The 17,350-nt window shown below is 38.4% G+C and overlaps 1 protein-coding gene across 4 annotated transcripts in view; it reads right to left on the reverse strand.

The window, feature by feature from the left end:
• ntng2b (netrin g2b) overlaps positions 1-17,350 on the reverse strand; it is a 113,382-nt gene that overhangs the window by 34,194 nt on the left and 61,838 nt on the right. For all 4 annotated transcript variants that reach the window (XM_067423846.1, XM_067423849.1, XM_067423847.1 and 1 more), the window contains exons 4-5: positions 8,769-8,941; positions 1,337-1,372 (exon numbers count right to left, since the gene is read on the reverse strand). In XM_067423846.1, coding sequence (XP_067279947.1) covers positions 1,337-1,372; positions 8,769-8,941 — 209 coding nt within the window. The remainder of the gene's footprint in view (positions 1-1,336; positions 1,373-8,768; positions 8,942-17,350) is intronic.

Consider the following 17,350-nt stretch of genomic DNA (forward strand, 5'->3'; position numbering starts at 1 on the left):
CACACACACACACACACACACCAAAAAGAGCCACGTGTAGTTAGTTGCCTTGCACAAGAACACACACTCTGTCTGTTATGCTGCTTTTTAAAAATGGAATTCCATCACATCACAGGGAATTTAAAAGTGTCAAGCAATCTAAACTCTAATGTGGCTCCAGTGACATCATTTCCTGTTGATTCCCAAACTTCATTTTCCTGAATGGCCGCTCTGATGCACCAGACAGCATCATGTCGCTGGAAGGCAGTTTAAAGCTTTACGACATTACACAAACGCTCTTAAATTCCTGACATCACAGAGTCCTGGGCTCCGCTTCCACTAAGTGCTTTTCTGCAGGAACACAGACCGTTTTAAAATTAGACTAACGCCACGGCGACAGGATCTACTCTGCATTCCTTAAACATGCTCCGTCATAATGCATAAACTTGAGCTTGAGAAAACTTTTTGACCGAGTTAAACCATGTGTGTTTTGTAAACCATTCTGCTTCGAGATCCTTCAATATTAAACATATATGTTTAAACGGTTTTATTTAAACGAACTGGATTTGTCCATATTTGACCCAAACATGGGTTGAAACATTTGTATGTGTGTGAGTGAAAGTATATAGTATTTTTTCAAACACATTTGAAGGATCTCGAAGCAGAATGGTTTACAAAACACACGTGGTTTAACTCGGACAAAACGTTTTCTCAAGCTTTCTCAAAAAGTTTTATTTAAACTAAATGGATTTGTCCATATTTGACCCAAACAGGGGTTGAAACAATCTAGCACTTTTTAGTGCTGATTTTAAATCTACAACAACTCCAACTTACTACAGTTTTATTGTAACAATAACTCCAGTAACTATGGTGATTTGGAGGGAACTATGGTTGCCATGGTGAATTTCTGCAGGGGTGTGTCTCCTGGCCAACCACCAGCTGTACTGTTGTTTTCTGGGAAATACCTTTTTAGGTTTGGGCTGAGATTTTGTAGTGTGTGTGGTGTGTCTGTGTGTGTTGATGTAGGCGTGTCCTCAGAGTAAATCTCTAATTTCTCTTATTCTCTTTGAACCTTAAGGAATCACTTCATCCTCCCTGCATCTCTATGTTCCTTCCTCTGTATCTCCCTTCATCTTTCTGTCTCCTGCTCTCTGATGTTAGGCTGAATTGCGGCTAGAGTCGGTGGTTTGACGATGATGAAAGCCATGGGATGGGCGGCCCATGAAAAATGAAGAAGACATAACGAGGGATGGAGCACAGAGACAATGAAGAGAGAGAGAGTGAGGGATGACTGACATATCAGAGAGAGAGAGGATGAAAGAGCCAACCTCTCGTTTCTTGAGGGTTCTGTACTTACTGGAACCAGAAGAAGAGCCGGCCAGCGCCTGAGAACCTGAAAGAAAGAGAGAAAGTGTGTGTCAGTAGCTTTGTTCTAACCTTGCAAGTTGCTATCTACATAGACAGCTGACTTCTTAGACAGCATCCGAACTGCAATGGAACTGTACGAGTGACTGATTTGAAACAGTATGCATCAAAAACACTGGAAACATCCAAGCTTAATCTGAGCCAATGCAGATATAGTTCTAAACATCGTTCTGAATGAAATAGACATGCAGAGTCATCACCACACCTATAACGATAACGGGACAGAGGAACACTATCATTGGAATCATTTTCAGAACAATTATATCCAACCGATGTACCATATAAACATTTCCAGCCAATCAGAATCCATCCTTGAGAATTTAAAGCAACAGACGACAAAACTTAAGTGCGAATAAACAGAACAATATCATCCGCTTGTGTGGCGCGAATATAGTTATCGTCCTTAGTGTCATTTCATAGTGCAAGAGTGTAAATAATTCAAGATTTGTAATGCTCCCATCAATTTTAAGTAGAAAATTAAACAAAAATCTCTTTACAATAAAGGCTAATTTGTTAACATTAGTTAACATGAACTAACAATAAATCCTGTACTTATATAGCCTTTATTAATCTTTGTTAATTTCAAGATTTACTAATACATAAAAAAAAAAAATCTAAAATATATCTGTTAGCATCAGCTAATGCATTGGGAACTAACGTGAAAAAATGATGAATTTTACATTTCTTTAGATATCACGATTCAGTTAACAATAACAACCCTGTGAATTTGAATATACATTTTAATTTTGGCAACACTTTATAATAGGTATATGCAGTAATAAAGTGCTTTCAAATCATTAACAAACTATTAGTTTATTGTAATTCAGAGTTAATATATTGTAGTCTCTACATTGTTAATATATTAATAGGTGATATACTAATAGTGAGCAATAACTTCATTCATTGTCACTGTAATTAACACAATTGTTATTGTTTAATTAACTTGTAGTAAAAAAAAATTGTTAAATGATAAATAGTTCTCACCTTAAATTAGGCCACGGAAAATGAAAAATACATATTAACTGCATCCAAAATAAAAGTTTGTGTATACTTAATATATGTGTGTGTGTACTGTGTGTAATTATTATGAATATATGAATACACACACATGCATGTATATATTTAAGAAATATTTGCATGTATATATATTGTGTGTGTGTATATATATATATATATATATATATATATATATATATATATATATATATATATATATATATATATATATATATATATATATATATATATATATATATATATGTATAATTTCTTATATATGCGATCATTGCAGTGCATTCAGGTATTCTGTTTTTTTGCCGCTTTAAATGCTATCTAGGTAGGCAGCTCACTAGGTTTTGCAACAAAGCTAGTGTTTCTTGTTCAGACAGTGATTAGTGCAGATTTGGGACGCTTTCTCCACAGAGGAACCTGTGCCTGTGTGTTTCTCGTGGAGTGCGTTTCGGAACATTTTGTAGGCTGGAAAGGCGGTATGGCAGTGTGCGTCTGCGCTCTTCTCTTCTCTGTTCTCTGGGAATTGGGCCGCCACACCAGCAGTCTTGATCTTACTGTGAGCTGACAGGTCTGTGAAGTCTAAAAGGCTCTGCAGCGCTCGGGTGTGTAAGTGAAGTGAGTTGAGATCTGCAGTCTGCTGTGTGTGTGTGTGTGTGTGTGTGTGTGTGTGTGTGTGTGTGTGTGTGTGTGTGTGTGTGTGTGTGTGTGTGTGTGTGTGTGTGTGATGCCCTAGATTATTATTTTATCATGAGTGCTGCTGGTAAAATGGAGGGATGCTATGTTCCAAAGGATCTCCCTTTGGATACTGTACAGAAGGGAGGAAAAATGAAATTCACATTTATTTTCACTTTATCTCTTTTTCTCTTTCTATCGGTGTCCTTATCTGCCTTTTTTTCCTTTGTCTTGCTTTTGGTTTATCTCTCATTTTAGTCCCTCCTGATCATTTTGTCCACATTTTCGGGGATAAATCAGATCCAGGCTGGTGGATAACCGTCCATCTGGTTTCTTTGTGTGTGTCGGAGTGTAAAGATCTCTGAAGCTCAGAGGAATTCTGGTCGAGGAATTCTGAACCCAGAAAATAATGAGGACGTTTCAGTATGACGGGCTTAGATGTGCGAGACCGGTGTGATTTTGGAGATAATTAATTCCCTTTTATAGTAGAATTATAGTAGAAACCTTAAATGTGCTCATATCTCATTATTGCCTGATATTCGCACACTTGATGCAATTGATTTTGTCACAATTTGCATTCACAGCAACTTGCAACTAGGAACAAGAACCTATAAGTAATGTTTTGCCTTTGATTGTAAGTTTTCTGTGAGGAACAGTATCTTCAGAGGTTGGACAATGAAACTGAAACACCTGGTGGCCAATCTTCACTGATTTTACCGATCAGTAAGAGCAGAGTGAAGAGTGAATTAGTAGAGCAATAGCACAGCTGTACGGAAAATATTGCAATCCACAACATAATGGGAGACATATCAGTGTTCAAAAGAGGACACATTTTTGGTGTGTCTCACTGGACTGTAAGTCTGTGTGAAGTATCAAGAGCTATTTTATTGAAGGACAAAGCACATCCAACAGGCGTAACTGACACAAGAGGAAGCTGTCTGAAAGGGATGTCCAGGTACTAACCCGGATTGTATCCAATAAAAATCGAAAACACAGCTGCCCATCTCACTGCAGAATTAGAGGGATAGTTTACCCCCCAAAAAACAATAACAAATTCTGTCATTAATTACTCTCCTTTGTTGCAAAGCAGGTTTATTTATATAGCACATTTCATCATTCAAAGTGCTTTACATAGAATAAAAGGAATTAAAAGAGACACAAAGATAATACGTACGTAGATAGACTTCTCATCTGGTAAAACATTTCATCTTATATTTAATTCATCTGGGACTTCCCCATACTGGTTGTCTCTTTCTCTGTGGATTTCTTTCGGCGTGCCCAAATTATTTGTCGGACGTCTCATGCAGATCCGATCCGACTATTTCAGTCCACGCTTTGATTAATCACCCACGCAGTTTCAGTTTCTCTTCCAGAAACTTCTTAACCACGCTACATTACCACAGAAACAACCACTATGGTTTGTCCCTCCCCCTATTTTCTTCAGAGTAATTAAAATTGTAACCAAAAATAAAAACAGGGTTAAATTGAAATGTATGAAATAAAGTGCAATCAGTGGGACGTACAGTGGCCCAGTGCTCCTTCAGTAAATGCACAGCTGAACAGATGTATTTTAAATCTGGATTTGAATCTGGCTACTGTTGGAGCACATCTGATCTGATCGGGAAGCTGGTTCAGCTGCGGCTGGCATAATAGCTAAAAGCAGACTCTCCTTGCTTTGAGTGAACTCTTGGTATTTCTAACTGACTTGATCCTGATGATCTGAGTGATCCGTTAGGTTTATACTCTATGAGCAGATCTGCAATGTATTAAGGGCCTAGGCCATTTAGGAATTTATATACCAGTAATAATACTTTAAAATCGATCCTTACTATAACTGGAAGCCAGTGTAAAGACCTGTGGACTGTTGTGATGTGTTGATATTTTCTGGTTCTGTATGAGCTGAAGCTGTCTAAAAGTCTTTTGGGGAAGGCCGGTGAGAAGACCATTACAATAGTCCATCCTGCTGGTGATGAAAACATGAATGAGTTCCTCTGTCTTGTCTGGAAACAAAACATCTAATTCTTGATATATTTTTTTAGATGACAGTAAGCTGATTTAAATATTGCTTTTACAAGACAAATGAAACGCTAAAATTCCTAACTTGATTTTTAGTTGCTTGACCCCTAGTGTCAAGGTACGCATTCACCTTTTGAATTTCATCTTTCTTTTCATATGTTTTTTGTGTTTTGTGAAAATGTGTTTTGTGAAACATGTTTTTCATATGTTTTTTGTAAGCCTTTGGTTCATATTCAGAACACAAATTAAGTTTTTTTTTAATGAAATCTGAGAGATTTCTGTCCCTCCATTGACAGTCCACACAATTACCACTTTGACGCCTCAAAAAGATCATAAATAGATCGTAAAACATATGAATTGAATAACGTGCTGCGTAACACGAGAATGAACCTCATTGGTTCTCACTGAAGCTCAAACGTGCTGCGTAACACGAGAATGAACCTCATTGGTTCTTACTGAAGCTCAAACGTGCTGCGTAACACGAGAATGAACCTCATTGGTTCTTACTGAAGCTCAAACGTGCTGCGTAACACGAGAATGAACCTCATTGGTTCTTACTGAAGCTCAAACGTGCTGCGTAACACGAGAATGAACCTCATTGGTTCTTACTGAAGCTCAAACGTGCTGTGTAACCATAGACTGTAAAAAAATATGGACGTAGTGTCCGTGACGTCACCCATAGGATTCTGACAAGCCGTTCTGAAGCTTAAAGTATGGGCGAGCTGGGCGTTGCCATCTTGTGAGCGAGTCAGCGCGTGTCACTCCCGGATAACAGAAAATGGGCAAAAAGGCGGGATGTGCGCGGAGCTGAGGTGACGCAATAACTATAGACGGCGGATAAATGGCTATCCACTTGTAACCACGCCCTTAATTATGCAGAACCTTAAGGCTTATTATAACGGAAACGAATGAGTTATAAAAAAATTCACCCCCCTCAGAGTTGTCATGAAGATTAAAATTAGCCTTATAAGCCAAAACCACAATTTGTACCAGGCTGTAAACATGTTTTTTTCTGCTTTAAAGTTGAGAATTTTAACATGGGGCTCAATGAGATTCTGCTCCCTTCTGGAGCCTGTCCCTAGTGGCCAGTTTAGGAATTACAGTTTACATTACTTCCGTATTGGCTTCAAGAGAGATCGCGGGAGGTTGCCGCTTGTGTGTAACACGAGAATGAACCTCATTGGTTCTCACTGAAGCTCAAACGTGCTGCGTAACACGAGAATGAACCTCATTGGTTCTTACTGAAGCTCAAACGTGCTGCGTAACACGAGAATGAACCTCATTGGTTCTTACTGAAGCTCAAACGTGCTGCGTAACACGAGAATGAACCTCATTGGTTCTTACTGAAGCTCAAACGTGCTGCGTAACACGAGAATGAACCTCATTGGTTCTTACTGAAGCTCAAACGTGCTGTGTAACACGAGAATGAACCTCATTGGTTCTTACTGAAGCTCAAACGTGCTGTGTAACACGAGAATGAACCTCATTGGTTCTTACTGAAGCTCAAACGTGCTGCTAACACGAGAATGAACCTCATTGGTTCTTACTGAAGCTCAAACGTGCTGCGTAACACGAGAATGAACCTCATTGGTTCTTGCTGAAGCTCAAATGTGCTGCGTAACACGAGAATGAACCTCATTGGTTCTCACTGAAGCTCAAACGTGCTGCGTAACACGAGAATGAACCTCATTGGTTCTTACTGAAGCTCAAACGTGCTGCGTAACACGAGAATGAACCTCATTGGTTCTCACTGAAGCTCAAACGTGCTGCGTAACACGAGAATTAACCTCATTGGTTCTTACTGAAGCTCAAATGTGCTGCGTAACACGAGAATGAACCTCATTGGTTCTTGCTGAAGCTCAAATGTGCTGCATAACACGAGAATGAACCTCATTGGTTCTTGCTGAAGCTCAAACGTGCTGCGTAACACGAGAATGAACCTCATTGGTTCTTACTGAAGCTCAAACGTGCTGCGTAACACGAGAATGAACCTCATTGGTTCTTACTGAAGCTCAAACGTGCTGCGTAACACGAGAATGAACCTCATTGGTTCTCACTGAAGCTCAAACGTGCTGCGTAACACGAGAATGAACCTCATTGGTTCTTACTGAAGTTAAAGCTAAGGCGATCGTGTCAGTTAAGAAAATCTGGACTAAGCTGCTCGATTAATAAGGATCAGTTTTACGATCTCTTTATGAACTTTTTGAAGTGTCAAAGTGGTAGTTGCGTAGCTGTCAATGGAGGGACAGACATCCCTCAGATTTCATAAAAAAGATCTTCATATGTGTGCTGAAGATGAACGAAACTCTTACGGGTTGGAATGACATGAGGGTGAGGAAATGATGAATACATTTTTTTGGATGAACTATCCCTTTAAATGTGACTCTCCTGTTTCCATCAAGACTGTTCGTCGGGAGCTCAACAGAGTCAATATTCATGGTCAGACTGCTATAGCCAAACTTTTGGTCACTCTTGCCAGATGTTGGTTTCATTGGTGCAAATCTTGGCCTTTATCAATGTGAAACATGTATTGTTTTCTTGTGCTTGATGGACAAAGACTACCGAACCATTCCATGTGCTGTGTATCAGCATGATAATGCACCAATACACTGCAAGACTGATGAAAGAGCCATTTGATGAGCATGACAGTGAAGCTGAACATCTCCCATGGCCTGCACAGTCACCAGATCTAAACAGGACTGAGGTACATTGGTATATTTTTAGAGGAGCGAGTCAGAAACCCTTTTCCTCCACCAGCATCACACAGTGACCTGGCCACTGTTCTGGAAGACCATTTGATGCTGCATCGGCCCCAAAAGGAGGCCCTACACCATACTAATAAATGATTGAGGTTCTGTCCTTCAGATGAGACGTTAAAGCGAGGTCCTGACTCTCTTTGGCCATTAAAAATCCCAGGATGTCCTTCAGAAAAAGAGTAGGGTGTAACCCCGGCATCCTGGTCAAATTTGCCCATTGGCCTCTGTCTATCATGGCCTCCTAATCATCCCCATACACTGATTGGCTTCATCACTCGGTCTCCTCTCCACCAATCAGCTGGTGTGAGGTGTGGCCGTTCTGGCGCAATATGGCTGCCGTCATATTATCCAGGTGGCGCTGCACATTGGTGATTGTGAAGGAGATTCCCCTCTTCTACCGTATTATCCGGACTATAGGTTGCTCTTTTTTTCATAGTTTGGCTGGTCCTGCGACTTATATATCAAATTGAATTCATACTGACTGACAAGAATAAACATATATCCACGAGTGGGCTTTCAGCCCGCGATTAGCTTTCTTTTTTTTCTTCATTACAGTTAAAATAACCTCTGCTTTTCGCCAGTCCCTCACAAGTTTCTCACTCACTTCAAACTTTCTTTCTTCTGCTCGGTTATGCACAATAATTTCTGCCCGCTCTGCTTCTGCCCTAATGCGGCTAATATATGTTTTTTTCCTCTTCATGACGCATTATTTGACTGATGCGACTTATAGTCAGAAAAAATATGGTATATGTAAAGCGCTACCCAGAGCGCTACTACTAGCAAAAGTGCTATATAAATGTAACACATTATTATTATTATTATTATTATTATTATCAAAACCAGGTGTTTCATTGTCCAACCTGTGTGTGTGTGTGTGTGTGTGTGTGTGTGTGTGTGTGTTTTACTCACACGTGTTGGGGGATCCGTTAGGTGTCGGTAAATAAGATCCTGGTTTCCAGGTCTTGGCTTTGAATCCTTTTTTGCAGCGCTGGCAGTCCTGTCCGGTTGTGTTGTGTTCACATTGACACTGTAAGTTGCCGTCCATATACACACACAGAGACGCGTGGAGATTACACTTACACCTGAACGACAGAGAGATGGAGAAACATTAGCATTTATTCCATGCTGTGTTTCACCTGACATTGGTTTAGCTGTATTGTAAAACAGATCTGTCAATACAGCTAATCTGAATGAGTTGATGTGCATGTGAATGTGAATTTTAATTTTAATGTTAGAACATGAATTATTAATTTCAGTGTTATTTTAGTATTATTTATATACTATTATAACAATTTATAATATTTAGAATTAGCTTTTTTTCTATTCAGTTTTCATGGTTCAGTGCAAGGTTTAGTTATTTTAAGTTTTACTTTTTATTTAGCAATAATTTATTTTTATTTCAAATTTAGTAATTTTATTTCTTCAACTTTAACTTATTTTATGGAAACTAGTTGCCAAGGCAAAATTTCTTGTTTATTATTATGTTTTCCCCCTTATATTTAAAATGTATTTTATTTTTAATATAATATTTAAATAATATTTAGAATTACCTTTTATTTTTCATTGTAATTTCAGTTTGTTTTAGCAATTTTATGTGCTTTAGTAATTTTGTTATTTTTGTATTTCTATTTAGTAATATAGATTTTTTTCATATTTTGTAATTTTAGTTCTTCAACTTAAGAAATAAATAACTTTAATAAAATAAGTTTTATCCCCCTAATATTTATAGTTTATTTGACTATTTCAATTAACTAAAATTTTTTTTTAGTTTTAGTTAACAACAATGAAGGCACGGATTTGAATGTAAAAATATATGTGAATTTTTATATTAGTGCATGTAAATTTGCATCTAAATTTGATTCTGAATAACTTATTTTCCTCACCATTTCATTCTTTCAAGGCAAAAGACAGGACAGCATTTTTAACATTGTGGTTATTAATGATTTAATGTGCCAAAGTCATTTAGAAATGAATGAATATGGTATGAAGGCCATTTGAAGCCTTTCAAACCTCCTTTATAAGTTGCACTCAAGCAGGGCCGAGCACTTTCAGAGATATAAATTACAGGTGTGTGTGTGTGTGTTGGCAGGTGGAAATGCATCAAGAGCAATGAACACAGGTGTGCTGCTGTAGATTGGGCGCAGTAAAGCAGAAATGAGCGTTTGTGTAAGACCAAATGGCCCTGATCCTAAATGAGACTTTTCCACCTGAGCATCACAGTGTGTGTGTGTGTGTGTGTGTTACTGTTGAGTTTCAATCCAGTTTGTTCCGCTGGAGTGAACATGGATCCATCAGCATCAAATATTCACAACATCATCCTGTACCTTGAGCCAACCCTCATCTATCTCTCTCACACTCTTTTTTTTCTCTCGCTTTTTCTTTTCCACTGCCTGTGAACACCCCCCCCCCCCTTCTTTCTCCTTCCCTCCATCTCCTTTAACCTCGTTCTCTGACACCATTGCTCTTCTAAGATGCGGTTTAGTGTGTACTGAAGTGGTCTGACTTCGACTGTCTGGCAGTCCGTAGTGTAACGTGTTGCTTGATTTATCAAACCTTTCCGTCTGTGTCAGTGCACTTAAGCAAATAAAAGCTTCAATTAGGGTTTAGCTGAAAAGGGTCTTACAGTCTAATGCCATACAGTTGACCCTTTTAAAAGCTTAACAAAGAACTTTTTATCCTCTAGTTGTTGAGAAAAGCATGTGATCTGAAATGCAGAAACCAAAACAATGATAAAAAAAGTTGCATCAGCAAATCATACCAACATGGCTGGCAGCATCAGACCAAGTGCAACAACGAGCAATAAAAGTGAGCAAACACAACATGAGTGCCAGTCTGAACTCCGTCTCAGGCTATATATGTGTGTTTTAATAAACAGTTAGGTCCATTCTAACCATTCTGATTGGATTGTGTTGGTAATAGACACTTTCCTGGAGCTATAATAAGTGTTGTGCCTCTGCTTTTGATCTTCATTCTGCTTTAAATGATATGCGGAAAATACTGGACGTTTGACACAGATATGTCCCAACACCTATAACGCAACCGAATGCTTCAAGCGCCTCCATGCTCGCAAAATGCACTTTTAAAAAAACTTTTAAACCGGAAATGACAAAATTTTACCTCACATTTTTACAGCAGGTCTATTCAGACGGGATTAGTATTACCCAAGGTCATTTTTCCGGACCTTTTTACAGAAGGTAAAAGTCTCGGTAATCTTCACTGACATTGTCCGTAATGATTACCGAGATGGCACATTCGGACGGGACTAAAATCACAGAGAACCTCTGGTAATAATGACTTTACCCCCACGTCCCCATGTTAATCTAATCCAGTCCGAATAGGGCTTATGTCAAAGCATTGCAGATTCAGCCGCAAGAGGCGTTTTGTTATCATGCCTCAACTTTGTCGCTGCGGACGGTATACCATCTATCATCTATCGGGCCTGTTTACATTTCACTGCCAGTTGTATTCTTTATATAACTGTATATGTGACAAATAAAAATAGAACTTGAACTTGAACTCATCACAAAATCCATAACTTTTGCTGTCTATGTTCTCGGCATGAACCAAGGAATCTAATAATTAATTACAATAGGCAAATTTAATCAAAAGATATTAGCATTTTTGGAAATTTCGTAACTTTGGACCAGAGTACTGTCAGGTCATGGTGCCGAAGACACACGAGCATCATAACAATTCGCCAAAGCGTTCGTAATATTTAGCATTATATTCATTATGGTTTACGTTAAAAATGGCTGATATAGGAAAATTGGGTATCGTTTAAATCTAAAGAGACCACATTTATGATTTTTGTCCAAAGAGTTAAGAAGTTTTAAGCAAAAATAGCCATTTTCTGAATCTCTAAACCATTAGGTGGCACTGTGCCGAAACGCTGCAGGTATCCTCAGGTCATGGTTGTCATAACACAAACCAAGGTTGGTCAGAATTTGCTAAAGCGTTGCAGAGGTCATATTTGTTTGTGCCTTTATCGAGAATGGTTTGAGCAATCAACCATAACTATAACCATAACCATAACCTTTTTGTCTGCATGGTCTTAAGATGATCTGGTTCAAATTTCGTGAAAATCTGAGCAACGGCCTAAGAGGAGTTTGTTTAGATCTTCTCCTTTTTTCTAGCCCATATCATTCAAAGTTATTACCATATACGTAAGTGAAACTTTAGACAGATGGTGGCGCTAGAGGGATTGAGTTAGAGACTCCAAATTTGCTTTGGGGAATGTTTGGACTGTCCTTTATCTGTGTGCCAAATTTCATAACGTTCATACTCTTCCAGAGTGGAAGAAGAAACGGAAGAGAAAGAATAATAAGAATGCTGATTACAATAGGTGCCTAATGAATATACAGTACATATGTTATGTGCAAATGCAGGTGGTCATATGTCAGAGTAATTGTAATGTCATTAAGTTATTCATGAGTCAAGAACTTATGAGTAAGAGCAATCCTGTTGTCCATGTTATGACCTCTTTAAGCGTCTATAAGACTAAGAGTTTGAACGTTTCCCTCTAGTTGTTTTCTCTCTGGGATTTGCGGTGTGAACTCCAGCAGTTTCGAGTGGTGTATGTGGGTCTAATGTGCTGTCGTCCCGTCTGAAAGGCAGTTCCCCTGAGCAGGGGTCCTGCTGGGATAAGGATATGTCTGTAGTGCCCTACGAGCAGCTGGGACAGCAGAAATACTCCCACCATCTGCTGCCCCTCACTTCTCACGTATTCAATACAAATGCTGCGCTCACACTCTCAGATTTTGTTCATTTCAGCTCAGAATGCAAAACACACACACAGTGCACTATAACCTCATAAAGCTTTCTGTATCATACTTGATATGCAAATTTCTAAGGTCTTTAAATGATCAACATGATCTTTAAACTTTGCTGAAAAACCCGTTGCACACAATCTTTTACATGCCTTCTGTCGTCTGATTGACAGCTTAGACTTTTTAACAAGTTAAAGGCCTTTTAGTATAATTGTAGGTAATGGTTCATGTGTCTTTTTGCTCTGAAATCTTTACAAAAAAAATATGATCCATCAGGCTTTTGAGGAAGGTTTGTTTGTTCATCTCTTAATCATCATTGTATTGCATTAGATGTTTTAAAACGACATGCTTTAATCATAAAACTAAGCATTTAAATATTATATTACATATTATTGGCAGATACAGAGTGACATTTATGCAAGTCCTATAGTCCGTTACTGTTATAAAGATCTCATTGACTTACATTAGAAGAATTTTATTATTTGAGTACGAGCTCTATATTCTCACTAGATCAGACTGTATGAGCCATAAAAGTCTTGATGTATAAAAAAAAAGCAATGTTTTTCTCATTTATTTTTTTACTTTGCCTAAAGGTTGAATAAACGGTTCAAATAAAATGAAGCCTTTTTTAAATCTAGAGACTAGTTAATGTCTAATTTGAAGTAAAAATAGCTGTGCTTCCATTGGGATGTATGCAGATGCTCTGGAGGATGAATTTGACCTTTATTCTCCATATCCTGGTCAATTTTTGGCTCCAAACTCAAGCACAGCGTTCCCACTTCTCTGAAATTCATTTACTTTCCAAGTTTTTTTTTTTTTTTTGTCCTTTGTGATTACTGTATAAGTGTTTTTGTATGTGTGTCTGTGTGTCTGTGTGTGTGCGCGCGTGCATGCGTGCGTGTGTGTTTTTTGCACTAACAAAGAGCATTTTTTTAAACTGACTGAATATTTTATAGCAGACTGTAACTAGAACAATTTAAATTCACTACAGATAATCCCTTGCTGTTTGAATATTGTATTATTTCCTAGGATTTTCTTTAGGTCTGCAAATCACATAATTAAAATTCCCTGACCTTTCCATGTTTTCCATGACCATGAGAACCCTGTTAAATAACTATGGCCTGATTCCCGGCACTCCGTTTTCATCCTCCGTATCTACGTTCCTAAAACATTCTCTCAAATAATATTTGGTAAAATGGGATGTGATTGTAAAAATAAATGTTCTTTATTTTCAGAACGGATACATTATTTTTGAAAAAAATTTTTTTGGATTGAATAGGGTAAACTTAAATTAAACATATTAACTTTTATCAGTATTTAGAACTGTATTTTACTTTTTAGTTCTCAAAACTGACACACTTTAGGTCATCTTAACTGTTTTCATTATTTTGAGTTTTATGAACTTGTTTCTTTTAATTTAGACTAACTTAAATTGAACTGAAACTGGGCTGGGCTGGGATTTCTATTTCCCAGCATTCTTTGCCATGGCACTCAAAAGGGAAAGTAAATGCTAAAATGAATTGTTATATAATGTATTTTGTGCAAGATTAATGTTAAGTGGGAGATTTAGTAGTGTTTAATGTGTAGATTTACGTTGGTTTTTTTGAGGATTTCCATCATGTGTTGAGTGAGCATTAGCCTGGATGCCAGCCGAACTTAGCCCCGCCCACAAATTTTTTAGGTCGGGTGGTTCGGTCTGGCCTCAATCCATAGAGGAGTGATTATCCCCGAACAGAAACTGTTCAGACCAATGAAATCATCAGGGCGGGCTTTAGATGATGACGGACAGATGATCAACAGTACCGTAATCATCACGTCATCAAAGTGGCTTGGATTATATTTGTTCAAATCCTAAACGGAGAGCTTGTTTGTGTCTGCATTCACCTTCACTATTTCTCTCAAAGATGATGATCATGTTGGGTAAGTACTCTGTGTATCATTACATTCTTTTATTTTTTTACAACATCGGCAAAGATCCTGTATTCCAGCCTGATTTCAGCGCGCGTGCAGACAGGGTTGACAAGTTTTTACAACAAAACCCGCCAACTACTAGCCCTAAACAATAGCTTCTCGGGGGGTTCTCCGGGGTATACTCCAAAGACCCTTTTATGCAAATAGGGTTCTATAATGACAAGACAGAACTATTTTGGCACTTAAAAAGGGTTCTATATAGAACACTGCAAAAAAAATGCATTTCTAATCTTAGCAAAAACTCTCTTAATTTTGAGTTATTTTTCCCCGATATAAGACAATTACTTTTGCTTGTCTAGTAAATACTTCTTGTTTTAACCCTCTGGGGTTCTTCATTTAAGGGTCACACTCAGGACCTTCGGGTCTAAAAGGACCCGGAGGTCGGGAATCAAAAAAAAAAATATTTGAGTAAAATCAATGAAATATATTTTTGTTCAATAATATTTTTTCTTTTCTTTTTTGGTGTTTTGAGATAATTTTATGATTTATAAATAATATTTATGCAATAATTATGACCCATTTTTTCCCATTGAATATAATAGAATTTTATTTTATTTATTTTTTCCTTTTTTTATTAAAGCTGTATTTCATTTTAGAGTCAAGCCTAGGCCTCATGAAAGCATTTTTTTATTTGATTGGTGCCATCTGGTGGACACAGTGAGCATTTTTATCACGCAATAGCACATTTTTACCACTAGAGTGCATTACAGAACCTGTGTGTGTGTGTGTGTGTGTGAGTTTTTGTTTGTCTGTTTTGCACTCTTGATGTTTTAGAGATTCACCCCTTCACTGTTGAGTCCTTTTTTTCTGCATCCTGGCTGATTTGTAGATTATATGCACAAAAAAACTCTGTATTTTCATATTTTTGCCAATTTCCCATTCATTTCCTATGGGGGTCTTTTTTGACCCGAAGGCCCCGAGTGTGACTATTTTTTTTACGACCACTTAGACTTTTCCAATCCTGTCCCCAATTTTTTTTTCTGTCCATATACCAAGTACCAATACCCTCACCAAGTTTCGTACCATTCAGATGAAGCTACGATTTTTAACATTTCTTTCAAAAAAAAATTCGGGTCAGAAATGACCGAAGAACCCCAGAGGGTTAAGAATGTTTAGATGTTTGGACTAAAAACAAGACAAATATACTAAGTAAGAAAATAATTTTTTGCAGTGAACTTTTTAGGGGTTCCAACTACGTAGCACGTACATAGCACTACGTAGTCAAAGCAGCAGATGTTTACCCCATTGCTTGGTAATGATTGTGAGCAAAAAGGAGGTGAAATGAATAGAGTTGCTCACCTCATTTTTATATTTTTGTTTTTGAACCGTTGGTTTTGTTACCAAAGCTTCAGTACGTAATGGCACTTGCGTCTATCTGCTGTGAATGCTCTAAAGAACGCTGAAGACGAGCAGAGATGAGATCTACAGCTCTCTGTTTGCAGTCAATGACACTCGTCAGGTACATGAGTGAAACACACAAAACACACATTTTTATCAAATCATACGTCATTAATAACGGTTCACTTCCGCGATTTAGTACGATTGCGTTCACATCAGCAACGAACCGTACGGGAGTTCACATGAAACGAACCCCAGAACAGCTTTTTAAGAGGACTCGGGGACGGTTCGCAGGTGTGCACCCGAGCTGGGAAGACCGCTTTCACATCATCCAAACCAACCGAACTCTGACGTCAATAGATCCCGGGTGCGCACCAAAGGTGCTAGTGTGAAAGCACTCTAAAGGCCCTTTCACACTGGATGCGATTTTGACGTGCGAAAAATTTGCGCGATGGTTTTTCCCCCCGATCAGCTGTTTGTGTAATGAGCGCTTCCACACTGAACGCGAATGTGCTGAGGCGAAAAAACGACATTTATTTTTTTCGTTTCGATGTCGATTTTTTTTTACTCTAGCGGCGACAAAAACGGCTTCAACCAATCACATAAAAGGAAACAAAGGTGACGAAATGTCCAGTTGATGTCACAAGCTATTCAATCAACTTTAACCTTTGCCAGGCATGGCATTTCTCATGAGATTACAACTGTAAGCTGTACAGCTGCAGCTGTGTTTGCCCACTGTATGCTACAGACAGCAATAACATAACCTTTTATAAATAGTCGATTTTTTTCTAAACATTGTGTCCGCGATTATGGAAAGTGAACGTGTTGCCATCAGTAGGCTACGTCTGTGGCACTGAAATGTTTACATTGTGACCCGACTGGAAACATCTGCTCGGATCGATTGGTCCCTGAAGTGCGCGGTTGGTCTCGTCATATGCGCTGCAGTCTCTGGAGGAGATCCTCAAATTGTCCCACAGACTTTAGAAAGTAAATGCTGAACCGGCCATGATAAAGTTTTAGCTCCTGTTCAAGATTAGCAGACTCCTCTTCAGACTCTCTGCTCTATAAGACTGGCTGCACCCAAAACCTTCTTTTCGGCCCTTTAAATAAAATGTAAAGCTCGTCTTCACTGAATGATGAAGTCTCTGTGTTTTCTCAGCTGTTGTCGCGAATGTTTTGGAATGTTGGAGCTCTGAAACGTCGCAAATTCGTGTCGATGTGAATGGTTTTGACGCGAAATATTCGCTTATTCGTTACGCTTTTTCGTTACGCGTCCGGTGTGAAAGGACCTTAAGAGACTAGGGACAGCCCTTTCAGGGTTTCAAACTTTATGATGCCAACGACCCCCACATAGGATGAACCTTTATGAGGGACCCCCTTTCTAAAATCCATGTTTTTATGACAAAACATTTTTTA

The sequence above is a fragment of the Pseudorasbora parva genome, chromosome 18 (genome assembly GCF_024679245.1).
Source record: "Pseudorasbora parva isolate DD20220531a chromosome 18, ASM2467924v1, whole genome shotgun sequence".
Classification (NCBI taxonomy): domain Eukaryota; kingdom Metazoa; phylum Chordata; class Actinopteri; order Cypriniformes; family Gobionidae; genus Pseudorasbora; species Pseudorasbora parva.